We start from the raw sequence: 27416 nt of genomic DNA on the forward strand, positions 1-27416 counted from the left end.
ATAAAAAAAATTTTTGCAACCCTTCTTAAGGTGACTTACTCTGCAGTAATATTTATGGAAACACCAGGTGCTAACTAAATACTTGATAAGTAAATGAATATTGAACAAATGTGTATGGAGCAGAAACTGAAGACACGAAGATGAACGTGGTAAAGGCCCTGCTACAAGGCAGTGAGCCAGCCTTCTGGAAATGCAGCCACAATACCCTGTGACACATCTGAGATGAAGAAGCCACTAGAGTAAAACAGTGGAAGGATCAATTCATCTCACCCATCACGCTTCCAGAAGGCTTCCCGCAGGGCGTAACAATAAGCTGCACCGTGAGTGATGAGTAAGGGTTTTGTAGATTGAAAAGAAAACAGATTCCAGCCAGGGGAAACTGCAAGAACGTCCGGATAAATCTGCTTCGGTCTCCTTTCTTTTAAGGATTATTTAAAAGGCCATGGTCTATGTACTTCTGCACTCTATCTTGATGATGTTAAACACTCAACATTCTTATTCTTAAGAAAGCAACAGGGTTTGGTTTGGTTTGGTTTTGTGTTTGTTTCCAATCTATATAAAGTAGAGGAGGTTGATGCCATGGCTCAACAAACTAATTCTCCCCATCCCAGGGTCAACCAGTTCATGTCCTGTCTGATCCATTTCCAATCCAGCTCCCTGCACATGGACCGGGAAAGCAACGAAGGCTAGCCCAAGTCCTTGTACCTTCCACCCACATGGGAGACCTGGAAGAGGCTCCTGACTGCTGGCTTCAGATCAACTCAGCTCCGGCCACTGCGGTCATTTGGGGAGTGAACTAGTGAAGAGATGGAAGATCTTTTCCTTTGTCTCTTCTCTCTGTCTATTTGCCTTTTTAAAAATGCAGAAAATGCAAAAGACAACGCAGTTTCTTACCTTTAGCATCTGTGTCATTTTTGTTTGTTTTTGTTTGAAGTTTGAATGAGACTAAGGGATACAAAACTTGGACTGGCCAGGGGTCTGGGTCCACATTGGGGCTTGAGGAAGACATGTCTTAGAGCTAGAGAAATGTAATGGCGTAGATACTGCTGGTGAGCGACACTGCCCTGCTGGATACGGACAGGAATTAAGTTACCTGATTCCCACCGTGAAGCAAGGAACCGTAGATTCCTCTGACATGCTCAGTAATGTTCATCACATTACTTTCTCCCCACAAAGATCAAAATAGTTTTTCAGTGACCTTCACTTTCATAATCCATAAAACACAAATGCACCATATGGATTCAGGAACCACGTGGCCACCCACAAAACTTAGCTGATATAACTTCAGAGGCCATTTGGCAGCCATGACTTTGAAATACTTGAGTGGGTTTTATTTATTTAAGAAGGCTTAAATAATATAAAACCTAGCTGATTGTCCTAAAAATGAAAGATTTGCGCTTACCCTTCCTTTCAACTCAGTCTCTCTAACCCGTAAAATGACCGAGCAGCACAATGAGAAAAAATGAAGCTGTAGCAGCTTATGACGCAATAGTAACTATAGTGTCACGTCCCCTTTTCTTCTAAGAGTCTACACAGAAGCCACATTAGCAGACAAGTTATTTTTAATCTTTGCCATCAGGGTGCTGATAGAACAGAAAGGGGTCCTGCAGAATGAGAGAGAAATGGAACAAACTCAGAGTTGTCAACAATTTGCCCAAAGGACCCCCCCCCCCGTGCTTTCCCGCCTGTCCCAAGGGAGGAGTGTCGCTGGCCCACTTCTCAGTAAGCATGCACACCACACCAGTGCCACTCAACTGGGTGACTATACCCTGGTTCCATCAAGGACTCCTAGCCCTGTTTGGCAAAGCAAGAAATCAGGACTTCAGGGTTATGCAACTTGTGTAACACTATGCAGGAGGCAAAGGGCTGAGGCAAGACCTGAGCTGAGTCCTCCGACTTTGAGGCTTTGCTCTTTCCCGGAGCTAAAATTAAATGGGAAAGTGGAAAAAAAAAATAGCCTCACATTTAGCTTCATCTGACACAGTGAATAATGTGCCTGGCAATTACTATACTGCATGTCAATTAGGCATGCATAATTCATGTAAATAATGATACAAACACACAGAAACTTCAGCTTTCTTGTCACTCAGAGGCGGTGACAGCAATTCTGGTGGACGAAGAGGTAAGGCAGAGAACACACAGTATGCTATCTGACCCCCTAATCCAGATGAAATGTCCTCAGCCTCATCCTCTCAAGGGGGCATGGGGCTTCCATCAGCCTTTCCCTCCTATCCAGCTGGAAGCTTGCGAGAACTGGAAGTATCAGCTGGGGTAGCCAGAGGGGAAAGGCGGACTTGGCATTGCAACATCTCTTGAAGGAGAGCAATTGCCATTTGCCACTGACACAACTAGAATAAAGAAGTCGCTATGTCGTTTCATCTGTTATCTAAGTGATCCATTTTGTCTGGGTGACCTTTTCTCTACACTTTCACTTTTCTCTATTTGACATCACTTCCCTTGAGATGGCTATCTCTTAGGGGAGGGAGGGTTGGAGGGGCTATTCTCCCATCCACCCTCCATCTCCCTGCTGAGACAAGATCTCTTCTCTACGTGCTTCTTGCTGCCTTCTAAACACTGCCATTATAGACAGGACGACAATGCCCACTGTCTACAGTTGGTCTGCATGTGTTGTGCTGGAGGGAGTTACTATTAAAGCCCCCTTTCCTTTTTAAAGCTTTTATTTATATATTTGCATTTGATTTAACAGACTGAGAAATGTCTGTTCTTTGCCTTCCCAAATGTGTGTCGTAAACGCCTTCCCCCAACAGCCAAGGCCAGACAGGAGGGGAGCCAAGAGCCCTGGATTCAGCCAGGTTCTCCTTTATATAGTGGAAGCAAATAAAGTATTTTCACCAACAGATGCTATACATCAGCAGGAAGCTGGAAGGGAAGTGGGGGAGCGGATACTTGAACTGATATGAACAGTCATTCCAAGCAGTGTCCTCCATGTTGTCTTTTAAAATGTGCTAGATCATAGAATACATTATATGGCCATTTAAATTAGATAGTTTAGTCCTCTATAAGGATGGCTTAGCTCCTGAGTTTTTAACAAAACAAACAAACCTGTGGGTTCCTTGAGGACTTCTAATGTTTCTGATTCTAGACAGAGGGCAAAGCTATCTAGCATAAACTTACGGACAATACCTTTCTTACAACCAGGAGCAGGAACATCCATTTCTATCAGTTTACACAAAGTTCCTGAAAGCGGCAGCAGCACACATTATGAATGAAATTTTCCTCCATGATGCAAAGTTCAACAATCAGAGACTAACTCATTGTTCTGGGTCCAGGAATAAAGGATTAGCTGAAATCTGAGGATAGATTGGTTGCACAGCTTAGAGGATTAATGGAAAATCATTGAGCTTCTATACCTGTGTGAGAGCCACGCAGGACAGCTGTTTTATTGGGCAGGCCGTGGATGGAATGGACAGTAATACAACTCTTTGGGTTTGTGAGTGAGGTTGGGTTGCAGCCTGAGGGGTGGGAGAGAATGAGATAGAAACTGTCTGGCCAAGGGGGTGAGCCAAGGAGAGGTGTTCTTCCCTCATGGATCTGGTACACAGTAGTAGGGGTCTTGGATGCACCAGTACCAAAGTGAGGCCACCAACCATTGGGAGAGGCGGTGGCAGGAGTGTCACAGCCCTGGCTCAGAATGTCCTGGCCTAGTTTCTGGCCAGATAGCTTCTAAGTCCCCACCAAGTGACTGAATGTTTCACAAAAGGCAGACATTTTGGAAGCATTGCCGGAGCTACTCATCAGATCAGGTTGAGCTGAGCATAAAATGGCATGTAATCTCTCTCTCTCTTTTTTTTTTTTAAGAAAAAAAAAATCAAAGTAGAGCTTACATAAAGAAAAACTCATCCATGTCAGTGGACAGTCTGTGAGTTCTAACCAAAGTAACCCAAGTGCAGATGCTGTTAAGTTAGCACAGTCCTTCGCCCAGAGAATCAAGCTCTTACTGACTTCCAGGCTCTGGTAGGACGACAATAGTTACTACTGTAATGTAATATCATGCAGTATGCAATATCTATTGCATTTTAAAGCTAGTTTCCAACTATATGCAAAAAATACATCTAGTATTGGCTCATAGCCTATTTTAAAAACACTGGCTGGATTACAACTACCCACATTTGAGAAACAATCTTCACCATTTCCTTCTCTTGAAGGCATTCACATTTCCATAGTATGAAATGCCGCAGAGAACATCTGAAACAATTTTAATGTGTTTAATTAGGACTAATGGGCCATTCTTTGACTCTTCTGAACTGAGGCTACAGCAATAAAATATCTACCACAATAAGCAGCAGCACCCAAGTGAAGGCTCCTATTTTTAAAAAATAATTGGCTAATGTGTTTTAAGTACCAAAAATGATGGATGAGAAAAGTAAGCAGTCTTTAAAATATGCTAGAGGGCTGTTCTGTTGTGTAAAGCATGTCTGTTTTCATTCTCTAAGGCCCTTTTCCATTTTAGCTTGCTTCAAGAAAATGAAAGAAACCATTTTAATTGGTCGTTTTGCAAACGCATGGATGTACGCAAACAAATGAGCGGAGCTGCCCTAAAACTTTAATACTTGGTGAAATACTATTTGATGTTCAAAAGGGCAAAACAGTTATGTTTCTCAAAAAAAAAAAAAAAAAAGGGCCCGGCACAGTGGCGCAAGTGGTTAAGGACCTCGCCTTGCACACCCGGGATCCCATATGGGCGCCGGTTCTAATCCTGGCAGCCCCGCTTCTCATCCAGCTCCCTGCCTGTGGCCCAGGAAAGCAGTCGAGGACAGCCCAAAGCTTTGGGACCCTGCACCCGCGTGGGAGACCGGGAAGAGGCTCCTGGCTTCAGATCGGCATAGCATTGGCCGTTGCGTTCGGACGGAAGATCTTCCTCTCTGTCTTTCCTCTCTGTATATCCGCCTTTCTAATAAAAATAAAATAAATCTTATAAAAAAACATGCTTTCTGTTGGGAGAAAAATGCAATACCTACCCAGTACCGGATGACATCAATACACACACACACACACACACACACACAAATAGAACCAAAAATAAATATTCAATGCTGAAATGCAAGGAATTCAGAGGTGTAGAATATTGATTTAAGGTGAGCTTTAGTTCACAAATGTACTAAGAACTAAATGAGCCTAAACAAAGTGTTGTTCACATATCACTTGAATCTCTCTCCTGGGGCTTCCTGGGTAAGAGGTGCACTCCTCACCCACTCTCTAAGCATTTAACAATACCTGTCTTCCTAGACACCTGTAGACACTGCCTTGAAGCATGACTCACCATCCGCATCTCAGCCAGGTTGTGAACTGTAGCCACCATGATTACTTTTCTCATTAGTTCCACGTTCATATATAGTCAATTGCTGCCAGTGCATGCACATATCCAGCTAGTGTCCCCTTATCATTTATTTGAAAGAGAGTGAGTTAGTGAGAGGAGGAGAGAGCCTATGATTTGCTACCAGTGGCTTACTTCTCTAATCATCACAACAGCAAGGCACCCGGAACTCCACTTGGGTTTCCTGTGTTGCTGTAAAGGATACCAGCACTGCCATGACTTTTTTCCTCCCCGCAAGTCTGCGATTTGAACTCAGGCACTCACATGCAGAATGCAGGCACCACAAGGAGGGTCTCAGCTGCTGTGTCAGCTGCCACCCCTCAGCTGATGTTTTCAGCAGACTCTTTAAACTCACCCATTCCAAAGTATGACTTATCGTATTTGCCCCTGGCGCTGCCCTTTTAGCAAGGGTCTCTGACATGCTGAGTGCTCTCTGATGCCCAACTTGGACTCTCCTCTTTCAGATCTTGCACATCAACAACAACTTCCCAAGCTAACCCAGGCTTCTCTCTGGTTCATGCCACCTTGCTTCAGTTCAAGCTGCAACACCCTCTGGTTTGGATTGCTGGGTTGCTGCCACATGGAATTCTTGTCTACAGTTCTCCTCTCGTTCCATTCCTTCCTTTGTCACCATGGTCTTCTTTTTTTCTTATTTTTATCATGAATCTGATCTTCTGCTACTTTGATTTTATCCTTTTGTTGAAACATTGCTTGGGTAGTAAATCCCAAGCTCCCTTATAAAACAGTGGAAGGGAGTTGCCTTGCCTGTTGCAACCCTGTGATGGGACATAAGATTTACTGCAGACATCCAAGACCCTAGAACTGGGTGAAAGAAATTCCTACAACTTAGTTACAAAGGTTAAGGTGTTTAGTTATAGCAGTCTGAATGGACTGTGAGAACAACCAGGCCATTCCTCACCTCTGGGAATTATATGTATTGTTCCTTCTCCCTGCAGTTTTCTTCGCCAGCAAGTCACTGTCATATATCAAGTTGTAGTATAGAGACCTTCCATTCTGCACAAAGCTTACTCTGATCCTAGTTTGTGAATGTACTCTTCCCCAATCATTTCTGCATATGTCTGAGCTTTTCCCAATGCATTTCATTGTAACTTCCCTGCATTGCTTGTCTTAATTCCGTGACAGTTACATATGATGGGATCATCTTCTCTGACAAAAGGAAAAGTACCTCGTGCCTGGAAGACAGTACTGAAAATGTTTTTGAATGGATGAACGAAGGAGAACTTAATCATTTGAAGAGTCCAGAATCCATTATCGGCCTGTTATGTATTTTTTACAAGTGTTTGAGGACTTCCGTTGGGCAGTATCCCATGACTACCTTAGCTTGAAATCTCTTCCATACTTGAAAGCAAAGACTCTCATCGGTTCAACATAATTCGGTAATTTAGGCTCCTTTCCTTCTATTTTCAAACGCATCAGTGAACTAGTCTTTCCCTGAAATGAGATTTGAATCTGCAGTTGTTAGGTTGGAAGACTCGGCGACTAAAAAGCTATAATAAATCTGCCATTTAACGTGCTGCCCTCATTTGGCTGCTGTCTGTGGATCATGCCAAGAGGGATAGATACGAGGTTTCCATTACCAAGTGATGACTGTGGCCACTTTAATTACCCATGAATTTGGAGAAGATTCAGATCTACAACTTGTTCCCTAATTGCCTCTAGCAGTCCTCTCCCTAAGCATCAAGACTCTGGCTCACCGAGTCTTTCTGCTATCCAGAGAGGAAAAACAGCATCTGAATGTCAATCCCGCGAACCCTCTTCTTATCATGCTTTTTTTTTTTTAAGTCTATCTTCAAATCTGAAAATGTCTTAGTACCCAAAGAGAAGATCTAAAAAAAGCATCGTACAGAGCGCAGACACAGTTGGCTTTAAGGAGGCAGAGAATTTTCAGTACCAAGAGACCCCACTGGAGTAGCAGTATTTTCCTTATATCTCTAGAAACAAACTCCATTTAAAAACAAAACAAACAGGGCAAACTGACCTACAGAAAACACACAAACTATCCAATTCTTGTAGTTGAATGTGGTCGCTAGTTTCTGATGAGTAAGGCGTGGCGGGGATGACATGGAGGACTGTTTGGGCAGTCCTTTATAAGGGAGAGATGTCATTGGGAGGCTACGAACCACGCAGCCAAGAAGGGTGGGCCAACTTGATGACTGTGAAGTCTTAGAGGACTCTGAATGTCCAGCGTAAGAGAAAATAACCACGCAAAATGCATGCAATGAACAAACCAGAAGCTTCTTTCTCGGCCATGGCACTTGCAACATTTTCATTGTGACATAGAAAGGCTGCAAAAAGGTCATGGAAAATTGTAATGGAAAACTTGCTGGATTTCAAACAGTTTGTTCCATCAATTCATCTTAGAATTTCATGGCTTCTATGAAGTCTCCTAGGACAACTTTATTTTACTGATCAGTATACCTGCAAATATCAGGCATTCTGTTAAATGCTTAATTTATATTCACTGTGTGTTGAGGTATGCAATTACTGCCTCTATGTTATAAAGGATGTACGATCCCGAGTTTCCCATAATTAGCAGAATTATGGGAAATTTCGGCATGGACTCGGGAACTTACACTCTTTTTCCCTAGATCATCACAATGCTGGAGTAAATCTCATTTGGGGTAAAATTACATTGTTGGGGTAAATTTTACTTAGTGAGCTAAATTTCATTTTTAATCTTCTTTTAAAATGAAGATAAAACCTCTGCTTATATAATATTATGAGGATGGATGCCTTTTTTTTTTATTGCGCAAAGCACTGAATTCCTTGGGAAAGCGTTATTATCTAACTTCTGGATACAGTCAAAATTACTTAAAACTTTTGAACACAAAATGGTTAGTGCAGGAAGTCTTCCAGTATAATAAAATCGAACCTATTCTGCAGCACAAACGTATACCTGTTCAACATGATTTACAAAACCAAAGTTGAAACGGCTATCTCAGAAATCCATTCTACGTCTATTCTAGTCCTGGCATTTGTCTGGACTATATTTGAACACCTACTTCACAATTCTGCCTCGTCACCCTGCTACGCCTGTCTTGCACGTTGTGTTGTTGCAATCAACTCATCTCAGAGTTCCTTTGGGCCTATAATCTAAGAGCGGTTCAACCTGGTTGTTTGCTATACAACTTGGTGATTTTCAGTAAAGCAAATTCCCATCGCTTAACTTATTACTGTTTTTTTCTCTCATTCCTAAGTAGTAATTTGGACTCCATAACTTCAAAGGTGAGATCGCCTCTAAGATTCTGGACTCCCTACACAAAAGCCCTGAAATGCGCAGCCGCTATACCCTTCAGTCACAGAGTCATGGATTCAAATCGTAGCTGTGACACAACAGGCATATGACATCATTCTTTAAGCCCTGATCATTTGCATAGAGCTCTGTATTAGGTTTCCTATTGTTGTTACAACAAATGATCTCCAATGTAGTGACTTAAGCAATATAAGGTTGTCTGACAATTGTAGAGACCGGAATTCCAGTTAAGCTCTGACTGAGCTAAAAACAACTGGCAGGGATGTGTTCTTTCTGAAGACCCCAGAATTGCTTATGCTCATTCAGAACACTGGTGGAACTCAATTCCTGTGGTTATGGAACTGAAGATCCTGCTGCTCTAGGCACAGCTGGTGGTTATGCTGGTGGCTACTTCCAACATCTTTAGAACTATGAACACACGTCAAGTTCATTCTCATGTTTCAACACCTGCTGCTTCTCTAATCAGCATACCTGTGACCCATCCTTCTGCCTTCTACCTCGTATTGTAAAGATTTAAGTAATAGTTTGGGCTCACCGTGATAATCCAAGTTAATATCCTTACTTTAAAATCCACTGTTAGCAACCTTAATTCCATCTCCGACTATACATACACTTACCATCTAATGTAACACAGGTTCTTAGGATGAGGACACGGGCCATTCCTTAGCACCCATTCTGAGCATTAAGTACTCAACGCATAGCAAAACAGTCAATCTAAGCACGCACTCTCGGGCTGGTACTGATCCAAGATCCTCATGAATATTCATGCACCTCATCTGCATACAACACTACTGAACATGAAACATGAACTATTATCATCCTCCCCACTGACAAACACAGATGTGAGGCATTGAAGACTAGGCAGCCCTATCAAGTCAGTAAAGGCACAATGAAGAGTCCAACCCAGGCAGTCTGGCTCTAGGATCTGTGCTTTGAATTGAGCTGAGTTCTGCCTCTTCCCTTCAATGTGACTTTAACACACAGGACCCTAGGAAAGCCTTGGCTTCAAGCAACACTAAGTTATCTTAGCGCAAGCTTAAAACAATGCTGGTTATTATATTTTGCTACATCACCTCTTCTTTGTTCTTGGACATCGGCCTGCACTTGGAGCTGACAACCTTCTATCATTCTGCTTGAGTCTTCCAGGAAAACTGGAGAACATCCTTGCTAAAACAGTTACCATAGGAAGAAGTTGGGTAGGTGGACAGCTAACATAGACTGATTACAATCATCATGATAGTATTACAGAATAAAAGAATTCTGGTTTTGGGTCTTAAATACCTCTTACGCTACTCAAATTCCACTTCATTTCCCATCAAGACCTTTGTCCACATTATCATACAGAGTGCAGAGAAAGCTGATGTCCACCTCTGGGAGGACTCGGTACCTGTCATGCTCCTGGATGGCCACATCTCCTCTCTTCCATGAGGCGAGAGCCCTTGGAGAGGCTCTGGGTTTACAATCCAAGCTGACCATGCTTCCCACCTGCACCTGAACTAACTTTTTCATTGGATTCTTTGAAAAATCTGGGGCAGAGGCTAAAAAAGAAGAGAGAAGAGAGAGAGAGAGAGAGAGAGAGGAGAATGAAAAGAGGATGGCTGATTTAACGAGCACTGGATCATTTTTTTTTAAACTTCCAGAAATTCAAAGGTTGGCTTGATCACCATTTTTAAAAGTTCACTTGCTATGTAAGGTGTCAGTGCTTGCTTTATTTGAGTCACTGCATACCACACACAGAATTTCAAGGCTAAAAACCTAATTTGCTCTCCTGTTTTCTGACAAGTTCTGAAATCTACCAACAATTATTTACTTAGGAACTCTTAGTCTTTACTGCTGAGATTTAAAATTTCTCAGTGGTGAGCTTATTACGTGAAAAAGAAAGTATCATGTGGTATATTTTCAGAAGGTAGTTCCATGAAGACAGGCATGGGGGTCGGTCTCTCTGTTGACCCCAAGGGCATAGGACCTGTATGGTGCCTGGCACTGAGCCATGACAAGTGCATGCTTTCAGAATAAATGCTCAGTACTGAATGAGCACTCTCATCCACACCAATTCATCATGTTCCATTATTAGTCCACATGTTTAGCCTTAACTTTCAAGTGGAGGATACAAAGTACAATATGCTTATTACAGTAGAGAATATTGCTACTCATATGACAGTATTATGAATATTGTATAAAACATTTTTGCTAATGCTGCATGGAATACCAATCCTGAAATAACACCTGAATGTTCAAGACACAAAAGAATATATCATTTGAACAAAATGATGTTAATCAGAATAGTCCTCTTCCTGTCACTGTGAGTATGGAAAACAGTTCAAAGCTAAGCTCATTTCCTCTACTTTCCAATGCTCCAGTCATGGGCAAAATCCCAGTAGATACATTCATATGTAAACTTGTGACATGCATTCAAAAGGCCGTTGGCTTTAAGAATTAAGAAATCAAATTAATCTTACTGAAACAAGAAACCTCTTCATACTCCCATAAAGTACATGGTTCACATATATATTTTTTTCCTACACAACAACCCTGCTCATTAATGTCATACTTGGGTAAGACTGAACAATGAATAAACCAAGGTGCATCTGGTTATTTCACTTCAAAGTACAACGTTGCCACTCAGGCCTCGTGTGGGACTCTTTCTCTTTTTGGTCTCCCCAGGCGCTTCTCTTTGCTGGAGAACAACAGGCCAGTTTTCAGCTAGAGATCTCCCCTTATCAGGCTAGCCTTTCTGGCACAGCTCACATCTTTCCAACCATAAGGGATAACAGAATCATTTTCCATTACATCAGGATTTTTCATCCTCTCTTACCTTTTAGCTGGAAAATGACTCATTGTAAAAAAAGAAGCTCTCTTGTGCATTGCAAGATATTTGCAGCCTTTTTGGACTCTATTCTCAAGATGACAATATCATGTATTTTCCCATACCAAACGTGACCACTTACCAAACAGCTTCAATTATAAATAGGGCCTGGTGTGATAGTCTAGTGCTTAAATCCTTGCCTTGCAAGTGCCAGGATCCCATATAGGCACTGAATGGTATCCCTGATGCTCCACGTCCCATTCAGCTCCCTGCTTGAAGCCTGGGAAAGCAGTCAGTGACGGCTCAAAGCCTTGGGACCCTGTATGCACATGAGAGACCCATGGCTTTGGATCAGCTCAGCTCTGGCCGTTGCAGCCACTTGGCGAGTGAGCCAGTGGATGAAAGATCTTTCTCTGTCTCTCCTTCTCTCTGTATACCTGCCTTTCCAATAAAAAGAAATAAATCTTCAAAACACATAAATACATTTTGGATAGATACTCAAAAGTTGCACTATATCCCTTAAACATGTGTGATAATTACTTACTAATCTAAAATTAAAAAAAAAAAAACTCCAGATATTCCCAAATATTTTGGGGGAGAACTTTCTGGAATTTAGAATCATCAAATGGAATGGATCGATGCATTGTAACCTGCTGATCATATGGATGGGGGTCAGTGTTGGGCTTGATCTACACCAGACAAGGACTACTATCTCCATGTGGACAATGGAGAAGGAGGTTTTTCTCTAAGAAGCTGATGTTGGAAAACATCATAGACAGCCTGGTAATCATGATGATGCTTGTCTTGGGTCAAGCTTTGCTAATATCCCTCCCTCCAAAAATCCATATTGATGGTCTGAACCTATGAATTCTTTCCTCTTTTCCTCCCTTCCTCCCACTCTCCCTTCTGGTTTACAAAGTTTTGCTATGTTATGCCATTTTGGTTGAGTGTTCAATCATTGGCAATGTCCAACTGTCCAAAATGGGATATCACATTTCTCACTTCTTCTACACTTATGGTGCAATAAACAGAAAATCTTCCCATAGTTTCAAGTATAAGAACCTTGGTTAATGAAGGCTTGAGTTACACACACTGCTTGACTTTCCCACAGGGTCACTAAAGGCAAAGATAACTCCCTTCCGATCAAATATGACTGATTCCAAATCTAGAATTTACTTTTATGAATTGGCCACAAAGAACACCAAAGCTACTTATTCTACTAAAAGTCACGGTTTATTGCATAGTATTGGTGTTGGACATGGAAATCTTAGTCCAACTTCTTTCTGTTGCTGGCTGACTTCAACTTGTCACCCTTGATTTTGGTCACATAACTGTTGCTTTTCCTTGGAAATCATTAAAATGTATGCCCTGATGAAATACTTTGTATAATCATGTTATAACAGAGCAGATAGTCTTAGATGTAAGAATCTAGTATTAAAACTAAACTTTGGCTTGTGGCAACAATGGAGAATTTAAGACAAAAATTTGGACACAAAGAGAGAGAATCAGCCTTACCGATAACCTTGAGTTCAGCACTGGAATAGACGAGACCATGCTTGTTTTCTGCTAGGCACTGGAACATGCCAGAATCTGTCACATTCAGGTTGGATATGGTAAGGGCACCATTTTCTATCTGTATTCTCTCCTAGATGATAACAAAATTGGCTTGCATATGAACAAATATACCATTTGAGAGAGAAAATGAACACCACTGCCTATCATTTCAATCAGACACAAACCTCCTGCGTTTTGCTCAGGGTAGTTGAGGCCACCTGACCTGAAATTTAACCTTTCCCTTCTTTGAAATGTGAAAGACTGGTTTAGCATAACAGCTCCGTACTGGAAATATGAATAAACACCATTCAGCCCAACAGCACATTAGTAAAATAAATAACAAGGCGGAGGTCAGATACTGAAGGTGTCAGGCTTTAAAAAATGTACCACAAAATTAATTTCCATCCCATATATTACAAAGGTTTACACTATTTTTAAAAAATCATGAAAATTAAGAATATTTAATTAATATATAAAATTAATCTAAATTTTAAAACATTAAATTAAAATATAATCAAATCAATACAATTTAATTATATTCAATTAATATGGCTTAATTTATATTTGATAATATTTATATTATAAATATAATGTGATTAAATTAAGATATAAAATAATATAAAATTGAGAATATGTAATTAATATATAAAATTAATTCTGTGCATCAAAAAGGATTTTGGGAACCATACACTCACTGAGGCTTATAGGAGCTATGAAACATTATATATAGAGAAATTCAAATGAATATAACTGATTAAGTACACAGAAAAATGGCAAAAATTACAAGGCTTAGGAAGCAAAGCGGTTGGGAGAACAAGGACTCCTACACCAAAACAACCAAAGAATAAATGTATTTATTCTCTAGAGGTCACACTAACTTGTGTTCAGGAAAAGAAAATTATATTCTGCATTTGATTGGAGCAAGCCTTTCTCTGATTTAAATGCCTGAAACACATGCTATTTTATGGACCAAACTTGTAAAATCACCTTCATCAAAGAATTGCAGTACTGACAAGATCACCTCATTGGCCAACTGGGTGCTTGATTTTACAATTTGTTCCCTAGCTCCTTGGATGCAGAATGAAAGAGGGTAGACTCAACAATGAAGGTTGTTCTCACCAAACATGGAGTGGAGCTACGGGTTCCCTGAAACACTTCCTTACCTCCAGCACCAGAGCCTCTCCATTTTTCAACCATCGGTAGGAGGGCTTGGGCTTACCACTCGCCCGGCATTCCCAGTGAAGACTGTCCTCAACAGCTATCTCCACATCCCTGATGAGCTGAACCCAATGAGGCTTTGCTGCAATCCAGAAAAGAAAGAAAATTCAAATCACTCAGTTCATAAAGAACAAATCCCTTCTCCGGTAACTGCAAATGGACATAAGACCGTGTAATACTAGAACTATATATTTTTCACTAAAGAATGATTTGTTTTCATTTGAAACAAGTGAGACACAGAGAGAGAAATCTTCCATCCACTGGTTCACCTTCCAAATGCGTGCAATGGCTCCAGTGAGATCCAAAGGGAGAAGTCAACCCAGCCGGGACTCACATGCCTGAGCTACCACCTGTCGCCCCAACACCATCCAGAGTGCACAGCCCAGGAAGCTGGATCAGAAGCAGACCAACTCCAACGAGTGACCCTGCAGTGGGGTGTGAGTGCCCCAACCACTGTGTCCCCTGAATTCACTCAATCTAAACTACAGCGGACGGATATCTGCAGCACTTGTTGCGTTGACGATGAGTGCCACAGTTCATCATCTGTTAAGCCAATCCAGCTATGTTTGCTCTGTGTTTAAAATTCCAATCACTGCATTATATTCTTCAGGTGTCTATTAATAGACAGCAATGCATGCACATGCAATTGGTCTCTCTTTTCCTAGATCATTTGTCAATCAGGAAATCACAATCAATGACAATAAGCGAAGACAGCAAATACTTTTCTCAATCATGAACTAAGAAGTAGCGTCCTCAGAAGAGAAATGAACTTCTAGTTGAGGGGAAAAAATATTTCATTTTAAATGAGAAACTACTCTCAATGAGAAACAAACCAGTATCATAGGGACCTCTGACTGAATGAAAATTAAAGCAGGAAAGGATGGATACATCGGTTTCAAAAAAATAAGCAATAGATGCAACTTTAAATTATGCATGTAAGTCCGTTGGATCAAGATTAATCATTTTCCACGTATGTTTCAGAAGATAGCTGGAAAACTTTTTACGGATGAAAGAAACATTAACGCTAAGAGTGAAAGTCATTCGGTGTACACAGTACACTCAGCCAAGTCTCAGCTTGTGTTTCAGATCCAAAACTGGGAGGTGAGATGTCTTACTGACTTCACATTGCATTATGCATGGGATGTGTGCTGTGCGAGCCACATTTGCATCCTCCATATGGAGAAACAGTTTATCTATTTCTATTTAATTGCAACCATGGGATGATTCGTCTTTCCGTTTCTAGCTCATAAAATTGTTTCTTTGTAAATGAAATTGAAATGAAACTGGAGCTATTTAGCTTTGACAGAAAATGCACAGGTCTACGTGTTGCCTTTTTTTTTTTTCTCTAAACATATAAACTACTTGCCCCATATGAAGAGTCACTCAGTCACAAATCACTTCTCTCCACTTTATATTAAAGCACACTTTCTTCTTTCAAGAATTAACAATCTAAGACAGGAGGTTGCAAACAAATTCACACAGGAGCCTGTGATGGAGACCTGAGTTCCTGGCAACCATGTCCATCAGCTGCCCACACTAATATTCTTTTCCTCTAAATGGGAGAGTAATTTGCAGCACGAAAGCAACCCGTAGGCTTCAACTGGCACATCAATTGTGATTTCCCCTTATATTCTACCACAGGATAGCCAAGTATTCCATCTGATCGCTCTTTAATTGAAGTAGTGCAGCAAACAGACCTGCATGACATTTATCGAATGCAGCCTTCTTGAGTTGGAACTGTAGGGCAACTTTCATGAAATTCTTCATGTCATTAATTTCTAATTTATTTCTCAGAAATATATCCTTTTGCCTACATAATGGACGAAAGCAATACTCTTCCTCCCTGACAACGTCTGACAGATGCTGCATGATGTCTTCTATGTACTCATTTGCTCTCCTTTCTATTCCTAAAACATTCCCACGTTTTCATTCTGTTTGCTTCTTTTCCATCCCCTCATACTCTCCATGAGTTAACTCCTTGGAAACCTGGCTATAGTTTCCATCCCAAAGAGAGACTTTGACATCATCTGATTTCTTCTTGGCAATAGTTTGTTTGGAATGGACATGTAGAATTTGAAGAGGAAAGGCTTGGATATTTTGGGGAAAGATGAATGATTAATTTGCTGGTTAAGGGTGGCAGCCATTGTGTGAACATAAAGGAAATTAAAATGCTGAAAAAAAGGAGAAAGACTGACAGGGAAGAAAAAGATCAGAAAAGTTGTCGAGGCTGAGGACACATCTGGATGTCAGTTTTTACCCTTCATATGTGTCATCACACGAGGCATACAGTTGTTTATTATTGGATCAGGGTTGAGTGAATAGAAACCTTAAGACATTTACAATTTCCTGCTTTCCCCTTTCATGGTTAGTATCATCTTATCCTGGTATTGTTCAGACAACACCAATGAAACCAGGGTAGAAAAATGGTTACTTGCTTTGAGGGAGACTTATAGCCACCCCGTCCATGTCCATTTTACTTCCCCAAAGGACAAATATCATACTTCCTCTCTAATATAAGGCAACCTTAACTCAAAATACAAGAAAAATACATATATAGGTAAATATGTATACATACATATTTTCATAGGTTAACCTATGATGGAAACTAGCATAACAGGAAGTGAAGATGCATTGCAGATGAATAAAAGAACTCCCAATGAAAGTGTTCAACATACCCTGAAAATAGGATACTACTGGATTTTCTACCCTTGTCTATACCTGCAATGCCCTGATACACTTGAACAGCTGAATAGCTGGACCTGTGACTGCTGCTGAAGTACTATGCTACTGTAACACTGTGGGGGGGAAAGACTGACTAGGGAATGCAGCAGGTGGAGGGGGAATCCCTGTGCCAATGGAACTGTATTACAGGAAAAGAAACAGGGGGAAAAAAAAGAGCAGAGGAAAGGAAGCTTTGATGCCTGAGTACTTCTGTGCTGAACAGTCTCAACTAATTAGCTACCAAGATGGAAGAACCGCAGACCGAATGACTCACATGGAGAAACCATGCTTCCATTTTGTTCCCGGTAGAACCTAAGATCTTACCACAAAATAACAAGTGTCAACCTTATCAGGAAATAAATACACCTAAGGATTTTAGATTTTTCGGAGGAGGGCTGTAAATAAGTCCTGTAATTTTTAAGACCTGTCTTTGTAGATGTTTTCCCTCCTGTAACATTCATGCAGGCTGTACAAGTCCGCATAGCAAACCTTTTTCATCTGCAGCTTAAAATAATGTTTATTTCAAATAAATAAATTATAGTGCAATTTGCCTTTCTCAAACATGGTGCGTTCCCACTAGTTTTACAACGTTTCTACTGACTGAATTACAAACACCTAGCCACTTAGTTTGTGATTTCATGTTTTTACAGGTGCATTTGTTCTTTCTAAACCATGTATTCATCAAAAACCTTGCACACTTTTTTTTAAACAAGAAGAATATTAAAACAGATTTTAGAAAAAAAAATCTAACGCTCCTACAAATAGATTCTGCACGCAGGTAACATTATTATTCTTTCTTTGTCCAAAGTGAGTATTCCATCAAACAAATGTAATTACAAATTAATGGAGCCAGTGGAATACAGATAGGTTAATGGGAGGGATAGAATATAACGCTAAAGAACTCAACAAGCTCCCGGGTTCGTGTGGTTTTTCTCATGCAGTGGTTGTAGCATTTCCCAGTAGCATTTTGTCTGGTTGGCAAACCTGCTTAAGAAAGATCTAATATCTCCTTTTCTACAGAAGAGGATGACACGAAAGATTTTTCTTTAGAGCATGCCTAAGGTATGAAGGTTCATTCTTGGGGAAAAATAGGGGCCATTTCATTGTCACAGCGATCCTTTCAAGATACTAAAGAACGCATTATGTCTTCCCTTCATGACCTTGTTTTGTCATTCTCTTGATACGGTTTCCCACGTTTAAGGAAGAGCAGAAGCGAGCGGTTGAACACAGTGGCTGTGTGCTCATTTCCAACACTCTGCAACAACAACAGTAGCGGCAGCGTTTCACATACAAGAGCCACAGTCACCAAGCCACTATACTCACCATAGTAAGTGAGACGCCCTCTGGCAACATTTTTTCCTCTGGAATTCTCGGCAATGCATTCATAGGAGCCTGTGTCTTCCTGCTGGAAGTTGGCGATTTCGAGCACAGCATTGAACTTTCTCAAAGTAATCTTGTTGGGAAAAGATAACCCATCACTTCTTCTCCAGGCAATCTGAGGAACAGGACTAAGAGGAAAAACATCAAGCTTATTGGCCATCTTCTGGCAGCATTTTCAATTTGCCAAAAGTAAAACTTTGACTGACATACACTAAAAGACATAGGTTCCAGAACACCACATTCAACTCCTTCGGTTGCTATCTGAAGAAAAATAAACCATGCAGGCTCTTGTGTCAATTCATGCTCTAAAAAACAAAGTCTGTTGCCAGCTCACTGTATGAGAATATAAGTGAAAAAGAACAGCAAAAACAATTTAAAAAAGAAAAGCCCAAAAGCAAAAATTATATTACTTTAGTTTCTGGAATGAGCCAAGCCTTTCTCCAAGCTGGTTTTAAAAGTTCAAACCAAATTTTCTATGTGTGTTTTCCCTGTACTGGATTTTTTTCCTTTGCTTTCAAGTGAAAATACATTTGATACAATAAGGAAAGCCAAAAAGTCTGTCAAAAATCACCATTATCTCTTACGGCAACCTAATACCTCAGCACATAGCAGTAAATACCATGAAACTCACTTTCCAAGGGCAAAACACTCCAATTTCACAGTTGAACCTTTAGCCACTGGAAGAGTTTCTGGAAACTGAACTTCTATTTTGGGTTCATATTCACCCATCACACCTGTAAATCACAACACAAAGTTAAGAGCATCAATATTTCTTTTGTAATCGCATTGTTTTGCTGAAAGAAAACTCGTCTTGGCCCCACTGCGAAGCATCTTCTTCCCGGGATTCACCTTGCTCCCCTGTGTTCACCTGGGTCAAACAGTTAATATCCAGGCATGCTTAAGGACTTGGGTGACCTGATTCCTAAATTACACTGCACAGGGCAGTTCAACGAAAACCATGTCTTTCACATTATGTAAAACAAGAGGCTGAGGAAATTTCCTATCCAGTTGAAACGGTTCTAGTCAAACTGAAATCTACTGTGCATTACAGCTTCTTGAAATTTCCAAAAGAGCAAAACTGGTGGCAGGAAATCTACCTAATGGTACCCTGGTAGCATAGATGCCAATCTTATATCTGTTGAACAGCTCCCTGGAGTCGAGAAACGGTGACTTCATAAATGGGAAAGGTCAAATTCAATTACAACTGACTGTAAAGATGTGCTTTGATACTTCATGGTTACAGCATTATTTTCTTTCAGATACAGTTTTGTGGAATGGGTCCTCTACCTAAGCTTACGTGCCCCTGCAAGTCACTTACTTCCCTTCAATAACCAACAAGCTCTTGATGAAACAGATCTTTTTTTCTCCTTTAATGATTTTTTAGTGATGATTTTTAGCCCTATAACAAAATACCCAGAGCTTTTTGAAACTCACACTGGCAAAAGCCAGAACAGTTGACTTGACAAAAATGCAACCTGAGCTCCAACCCCAGAAAAATCTCATGCTTGGCTTAATCCTCCTCTGTCTCTCGTTGGAAATTCGTAACACCTTCTGAGCAAGCTGCTCTCCATTTCCAATGGACGTTGGTCCCCAAAGCCATGAACCCGAGTGAGCACTGCATCAAAAGACTTGCAGCTTAGGGAATTGGTTTCATCACCGTGTTCACAATAATGTCAAATAAAACAGAACATGACAATTCTTCAGGACACACTGCTCACATTTTCCCATTGGTTTTGCATGTAGCCACCGTGTCATTCAGAACTACACTCCGAGGCATTCCATACCATCAGATCGCAGCACCAACGGAGTCGGTGAGCCCAGGACTCGGGCATTTGTCACCGTGCTTGTCACCACACACGTGTAGTTCCCCACGTCGGATGGCTCCACTTTCGCTATGTACAGGTGCCCAGTTTCTTGAGACACAAACCTCCGGTTATCTTCTTCAACAAATGAGGGATATTCATTGAAGATCCAAGCATATGAGAGGTCTACGGTGTTAGCGGAAGGAAAGAGATTCTGTTATTAGAGAAACTTACGCACAACACATCGGAAGGGCTATAGACAACAGTACGCTTACACCGAAGTGTAATGTTGAGAGCTCGCATGGCAGGTCACGAGGAGAGACGGCCGCGGGAGCTGGTTCTGTGTCTACCCTATGGGTCGGTGAGGACTGTGGCGATCTGTATTCTTACAGCAGCATCATTATCACTGCCATCAATATCCCCACTCCACCTGTGCCCTGGAGGCCTCTCTGGCTCCAGTTTTGTTTCCTCCTTTCCAATTTGCATTCCCACGCTGCACATTCTGTGACCTTTCGGTTACCAAATTAATCATGTCAACACCTGACATCTAACTTTCTGCACCTGCTCAGGAACGATGCGAAATCAGTCTACTGGATGCAATTCTCATCGTGAGGGACACCCGGCCCACAGCCCTATTACCCAAGAGACACACTCTTACCCTCTGGGCTCGTTCTCGCATGCGCCTCTCAGTCCTGGGCTGGCAAAGCCCTCAGTTTCTCTGCCTTTATTTACTCTGTTTCCAACACCAAACTTCATCCTGCTGCCCTAATTTCCAAATGCAGCTCAAGCTTCAGGTCCAAAATCAGGAATCATCTCCCCTCCAGATGCTATCCTGATGGTCAATGCCTGGGCCTGTGCTCCTATAGGGCACCATTTCGGGCTCATTCCAATCAAAGCACTCATCACCGGTGATGGGAGCAGCTATTTAACGATCTGTCTTGCTACCACTTGAAAAATAAGCGTTGTTAATTTTGATTCCATCTGCTCTGCCTTGCCCCAAATTAGCAGAATGAAACATCCAAAGACACTTCGTAGGTCCTTAATAAACATGTGCTACGTTAACTAAAGATAGAATTATACTGTGGATTCCTCTATGTAAAGTTCGATATGCAAGCTTTCTGAGAAATCAGCCTTCTCCAAAGGAACCACTTCCCTTCCTCTCTGACGTCACGTGGGCTAAAGGACAAAACATCACCTCATTGCAGATGCCAAGGCTGTTCAGAACCAAGCTGGTATTTAAGCACATTACTTGGTTGGCTTATTAGCTTCTTTATTTTCTTGGCTCCTTCTTTTTTTCCCCATTCACAACTGCATTCATCTTATTGTAGTGGTTTATTACCGTAACATTTTGCCAAAGAATTTTCGATAAAGATTATGAAATCGAAATATATTTTATGAGTACGTTAAAATACATTTAAAGTACAATGATAAAGGATCTTTCTCTTTGGTGGAGAAGTAGTGTAAATCAATATGTAAGCACCACGGAAATCATGTTGTAAGGGCTGGGTGAGAGTTGCCACCTGTTTCAGGAAAGAAGGTATCATTCTTCCATCATTGAAAGGGAGGCTTAAAGGACAGTGAAGTTCTTGGACAAGCAGGGACAGAAGCACTTCAGGTGTGGTGAAGTGCGTGGAGTGGCTGGCATGAGAGAGAGCTTGCCAGTTACTCCATGGAGATGAAACGTGCGAGATTCTCCCTGCCTACACAAATGCACATGCTTGGTGCTTCCCCAAACTAGCAAACCACCCACAAATGACACATGTACCTCCCGAAACATTGGCTTGGGGCCCAGATGTGGCGATATCTTTAGGCAGAGAGTCTCTGATATGATTTCAAGCGGTTATATCCTAGCTACTGACAGCTCAAGTTGTGTGAGGAGCAATCTGACTCACACGTTCGCTCTACCAGAAGCTCTCTGCAGTCCTAATGAGGCTTTTCTCTTGGAACACGACCGAATAAACTACAGAGGAAAGCAACGTGGATAAGGTGGGCTGGATTGGCTCTGCATTGTTCAAACTGGCAGCTGTGACAGCAATAACCCATGGGATCATCATGGTGCTTTAAGTTACCCCATCCTATCCCAACCTTCCCAACCACTAAATCTCAATTTGCTTTGAAAAAGTCTTACTCTGCTTTCCAAAGTATTCCGCATATGCTGTGAACGTGGTTGTCCCTCTCCTTTTATTTTTGATTTTATTCTTTTCTAAAAAAGATTTGCATATTTTACTTGAAAGTCAGAATTACAGAGAGAGCAGGGGGAGAGACAGTGATTTTCCATCCGCTGGTTCAAACCTTTAAATAGCCTGAAAGGCCAGAGCTAGGCTGGCCTGAAGCTGACCGCCCTGAGTTTCTTCCAGGTTTTTCCATGTAGATTCAGGGGCCCAAGGACTTGTGCTATCCTCTGCTGCTTTCCCAGGCCACTAGCAAAGAGCTAGTGGATTGAAAGTGGAGCAGCTGGGACTTGAACCTGTGCCCATATAAGATGCTGACACCACAGATGGAGTCTTAGCGTGCTATGCCACCATGGTACCCCACTCCTTCTTTCTTTTATTCACCAGATCAAAACTTCTACTTCTCCCCAGTTTAACAGCATCTTCGTTGGGAAACAGAAGTAAGAGATCAATCCAATGTACTGTCCCATGACAATGGCTGAGGAAACTAGTTTCAGAGTCAGAAAACCTATAATCTGGTCATGTCACAAAAAAGCCTATTGCACAGTAACCCAGGTGTGGATGCTAACACTAAGGAAAAATCTGACATCAGTATCAACACTGCAATTTCAATTAAAACACATTCAAGGTGACAGGAGTTGGTGACAACGTGGCAGGGAGTGCATGATATGTTGCTTGGGACAGTTGAGTTTCAGCTCTGCTCCTGCCTCCAGGTTCCTGCTAAAGCAGACCCGAGGAGGAAGCGGGTGCTGACACATGTGGTTGAGAAGCAGTTATCCATTTGGAAAACATTGTACGAGTTTCTGCCTCTGTTGTTACAGGAATTACAGGGAGTGGGTTAATAGATGGAGGTCATCTCTCTCTCTCCCCCTCTTCCTGTCTTTTCTCTATGCCTTTCAAATAAATAGAAGGTAAAATATTCAACATGAAACAATATAGGCTATATGACTTCATTTCTAGTATTTCTTTTCCATGATTACTTCAGTATTTTATTTTAAGGCAAAATGACTAAGAGTGTGCGTGGCAGGGACCTGCTGCCCCACAGGTGTGCACTGGCAGGAATGTAGACTGGCAGAAGTGGCAGGACCCAAAACCAGGCTCTCCAGTAAGTAAGGCGGGTTCAACAAGTGACGGATGAACTGTTCTGCCACATGGCTCACCCCTATAGCATTTATTTAAATCCTAAAATTAATGTCCTTCATATTCATGCTTCAAATATAACAATACTTCAGTGGCCAAATGCTTTAGGACACTGATTGATGATTAGAGAAGTAAAGGAATGGAGCCAAAAATTTTATCATTCTAAAGTTACTAAGTGGACATCAACATGTGAAAAGGTGGGCTACGGTAGACATGACGGGCTCCACTGAACTCTCCCATCAAGGAAACCCATCACACAGAACGCAAGGGTATCTGCCTGAAATGACCCTGGAAGTCAAGGCCACACTCCCTTGGGCTGAATTCAGTGGAATGTTAACTCCTTCTCACCTCCTGGTGCAGGATTCTCTTTTTGAACTTCCAGAATGAGCCCAGCCCCAAACCATATCTTGATTTTTGGCCAAGTGAAACTGGGTTTACAAGTTGGATTTCAGAATTGAAAGACAATGCATTTGTGCTATTTGGGGCTTTGAAGTAACTTGTGACAGCAGCCGTGGGGTAGTACTACACAAGACAGAGACAAGGCTGTGAAGCAAAGCTCACCACCGCCAGCCAGAGAAAAATGGGAGCTGTGACAATGTGTGCAGAGATCTGATTGATGCTCTTGCCTGATGGTGGCCTACAGTGGAGGAATGTGGGGAGTGTCTAGAAGCTACACAAGGCAAGCACGAAGATGGATCCTAAAGTCTTTAGAAGGAATACAGCATTGCCACCACTAGATTTGAACTTCCAAAATCTTGATAAACGTAAGACAACAGCTATGTGCTGTTCTCAGCCACCGTGGTTGTGATGATTCATTACAGAAGCAAGAGGGAATGAACACAAAGGACAATAGACGCCAAAGATGATCCACTGTTTATTATTTGCCAGATAAATTACTAAGAGCTTTAGAGAGAATTTCCAAAGTGAAACAAAGGATAAAAGACAAAAGTTAGAGAAAACCCTATACTTGGAATGTCAAAAGAAGAATCAGATTTTATATAACATGATTATTTGATCAATACAATAGGATGAAGTTATTCCTAAAGGGACGTCAAAGGGTAACTCGGAAATAAATGAATTAGTGGTGATTATTTTTCATAAAAATTCAAAGCCTTAAAGACTCGTGGAAAGGAATGAAATTTGAAGTGAATATGACGTACAATGTTATGAGCTATATGCAGAATCCATACAACTACTTTTGTTTAAAAAATCTGTATTTGGTGAAATGAAATATAACTTTATATTAAGGAGAAGAACTGTGCCAACTTCTCATTTGTTACCTGTATGACTGTGTTAGAATATAAACACTCTTGCTTTGATCTGAAAATTTGAAAATCATGTGCTTTTTTAATATTCTCAGTAAAATGAAAACCATTGCATGGACTTTACTTATCCCCAAAATCTCCATTTCTAAAAAATGTTAATTGTATACTGCCAAGTAAAACATACGTAAATCAGTTTTTGTGATTTTTCAAGATCCTTTTATGTACCATGACAAGCAACGAAAAACTGTAATAAAAATGATAATTTTATATACTCAGATGAGCAAAACTTCACAAACCTTTCACAATCTCTTGTATAAATTACGTACACATTATATCAAAATGACCGGGCCAGTGAGCATTCTATTAACAATGCCCCATGAATATTAGGAATCTGAAATGGTTTTTATTAGAGAGCCACGAGGTTTTAGCAATCAAGGCCATAAATTAAGAAAATAAAGTGCTGAAGCTCAGCTTTCGAAAAAGTACTCTGTGATGAATCACTCTGCCAGACACCTCCCTTCCCCGGTCCCGCAAGTGTGAGACCTGTCAATTTAACAGGAAATATGTCACTCTAGTGTTTACCCTCAGATACATTAATACACATAGTACTGACATTTAAGGGTTTATTCCTAGTCCCATTATAAAATTCTATTATGGAGGTGATTTAATCCTTCATGGAGGCACTTTGTACAAGTAATTCTGCCAAACAAATTGCAGTTAGGCAAAATTGTAAAAGTAACTTGGGCCATGTTCTGTGGTACCAGTTGCAAAGGTTGACCTACTTTAAAATAAGACCTATTTTAAAAGGGTGTGAGGGGCCCAGTGTGGTAGCTTAACGGACAGTCCCAAAGCCTTGGGACCCTGCACCCACATGGGAGACCTGGAAGAGGCTCCTAGCTCCTAGGCTTCGGATCGGGGCAGTTCTGGCCGTTGCGGCTGCTTGGGGAGCGAATCATCGGATGGAAGATCTCCTTCTTTGTCTGCCTGCCTCCTTGACTTTCCAATAAAAATAAATAAATAAATAAATCTAAAAAAAAAAGGATGTGAAAACCTGTTTGAGGTTCTTCAGACTTTAGATCCCTGATTCACCAATGAGGTGGTGAATGATGTCCTGGTGCTTATGGTTGACACCTCATGGGAAGAAGGCCTGGAACCCATTACCCATGCAGCAATCGAAGAGAACTTGAGCGCCAATAGGCCATGGACAGGCTGGAGGAGTCTGTAGTGTGAGTAGTGTCCAGGGCACTGGTAACTGTGTTGTTTCTAAAAGTTGTTGGGTTGGTTGTTGCTTGGCGGACAGCATTATCATGCATGCTGCGGTGGCCCAACTTACAATGGCTCCACTTACACGGTCAGCTTTATGATAGTGTTTTAAAGAAACAACACTTAGAATTTTGGATTCAGATCTTCCTCCAGGCTAGTGCTATTTGGTCCTAAAATAAGGAGGAAAAAAATCATGGGAGAGAGGAAAAAAATAAACTAAAAAAAAATGCGACTTCCTTTCTGCTTCATCATTGAGAGCTAATTCCAGGACACAGGTTGGAAGCTATTGCTAGGAGGTCAGGCACAGCTTCTTGACTCTTTCATGAACTGCTCTGAAACATAATTAGCACAGTCATCGCTCTAGTGACTAGTGCCACTGGCTGTTTTCATGCAACAGGAGTAAATTTGAAGTCTTAGGACAGATTGCATGATCCATAAAGCTGGAAATATTGATATGACTTCAAAACTTTTTTTCACATGACTTGAAAGACATGGAATCAGATAAAGAGTTCTTCCACCCACTGGGTCATTCCCTGAATACTTGTAATACCTGGGGCTTGGACAAGCTGAAACCAGGAATCAGAAACTGAGATCCTTTCATGTGGTGGCAGCAACCCAAGCATTTAGACCAAAACCAACCACCTCCCCGGATGTACATTAGCAGGAAGGTAGAATGGAAAGTGGATCCAGGACTCATATCCATAAATCCTGACATGGGATACAGGCATTCCAAGTGATATCCTAAATTGAATACTGCCTCCTGGGGCCTACACGAGCAGGAAGTCGGAGTCAGGAGTTGGAGCTAGGCATCAAACCAGGCTGCTCTGATACGGATGTGAGCATCTTAAACATAGGCTAAACGTCCACCATCCTACCTGAGCATCACTGTATATGAACCCAACTTGCACCTCCTACCTTGACAACTGCGGGTAACAAGGAGGGAAGGCTGAGGGAGAGATGAAAAGGCAAGGAATTCATAAGACAAAGGATGAATGCAGGATACAATAAAAAAAAATCACAATATCCTGGTGAGAGGATTCCCTGCGTTTCTGCTATGAAAAGGATGGAAGGAAGAGTCTCATGTGGGCACCTCTCCACCACCATCATCATCATTATCATCATCAGTAGCAGCAGCAGCTGCAGCCACAGTGCCAGGAAAGAGAGGAAAATCCTCCAGCAGAAGCTTCAAAAATAAACACAAGGGAAGCAATATCTTGCAGAGCGAGCATTAGAAAAAGGATGGTGGTACCCAAGGGGCGGGAGGTGGGGGAACACTGTTCTTCCACGAGCCAAAAGTGAGGGTGACACAGCATATCAAAAAAACCGTACCATTTCTTGGAGGCTCCTTCTAGGAAGTAGAAATGGCTTGGACGTGGTCATTGAAGTTAGATTGAAAACAAGAAAAAGAGAAACAAAGGCGTGGCGAATCAAAGGCTTGGAGGGTGGGGGAGAACTGTGACAAGCTTCCTGTAAGGCAGGACATCTGA

General features: G+C 41.4%; 1 protein-coding gene across 1 annotated transcript in view; it reads right to left on the minus strand.

Moving 5' to 3' along the window:
• Nucleotides 1-27416, minus strand: part of CNTN3 (contactin 3) — a 272642-nt gene that overhangs the window by 78610 nt on the left and 166616 nt on the right. Inside the window, exons 5-10 of the mRNA XM_040995075.1 lie at nt 20073-20276; nt 18920-19022; nt 18232-18416; nt 14133-14269; nt 12931-13060; nt 9997-10147 (exon numbers count right to left, since the gene is read on the minus strand). Coding sequence (XP_040851009.1) covers nt 9997-10147; nt 12931-13060; nt 14133-14269; nt 18232-18416; nt 18920-19022; nt 20073-20276 — 910 coding nt within the window. The remainder of the gene's footprint in view (nt 1-9996; nt 10148-12930; nt 13061-14132; nt 14270-18231; nt 18417-18919; nt 19023-20072; nt 20277-27416) is intronic.

This window comes from Ochotona curzoniae, unplaced genomic scaffold (assembly GCF_017591425.1).
Source record: "Ochotona curzoniae isolate NIBS_2020 unplaced genomic scaffold, NIBS_Ocur_1.0 contig_908, whole genome shotgun sequence".
NCBI lineage: Eukaryota > Metazoa > Chordata > Mammalia > Lagomorpha > Ochotonidae > Ochotona > Ochotona curzoniae.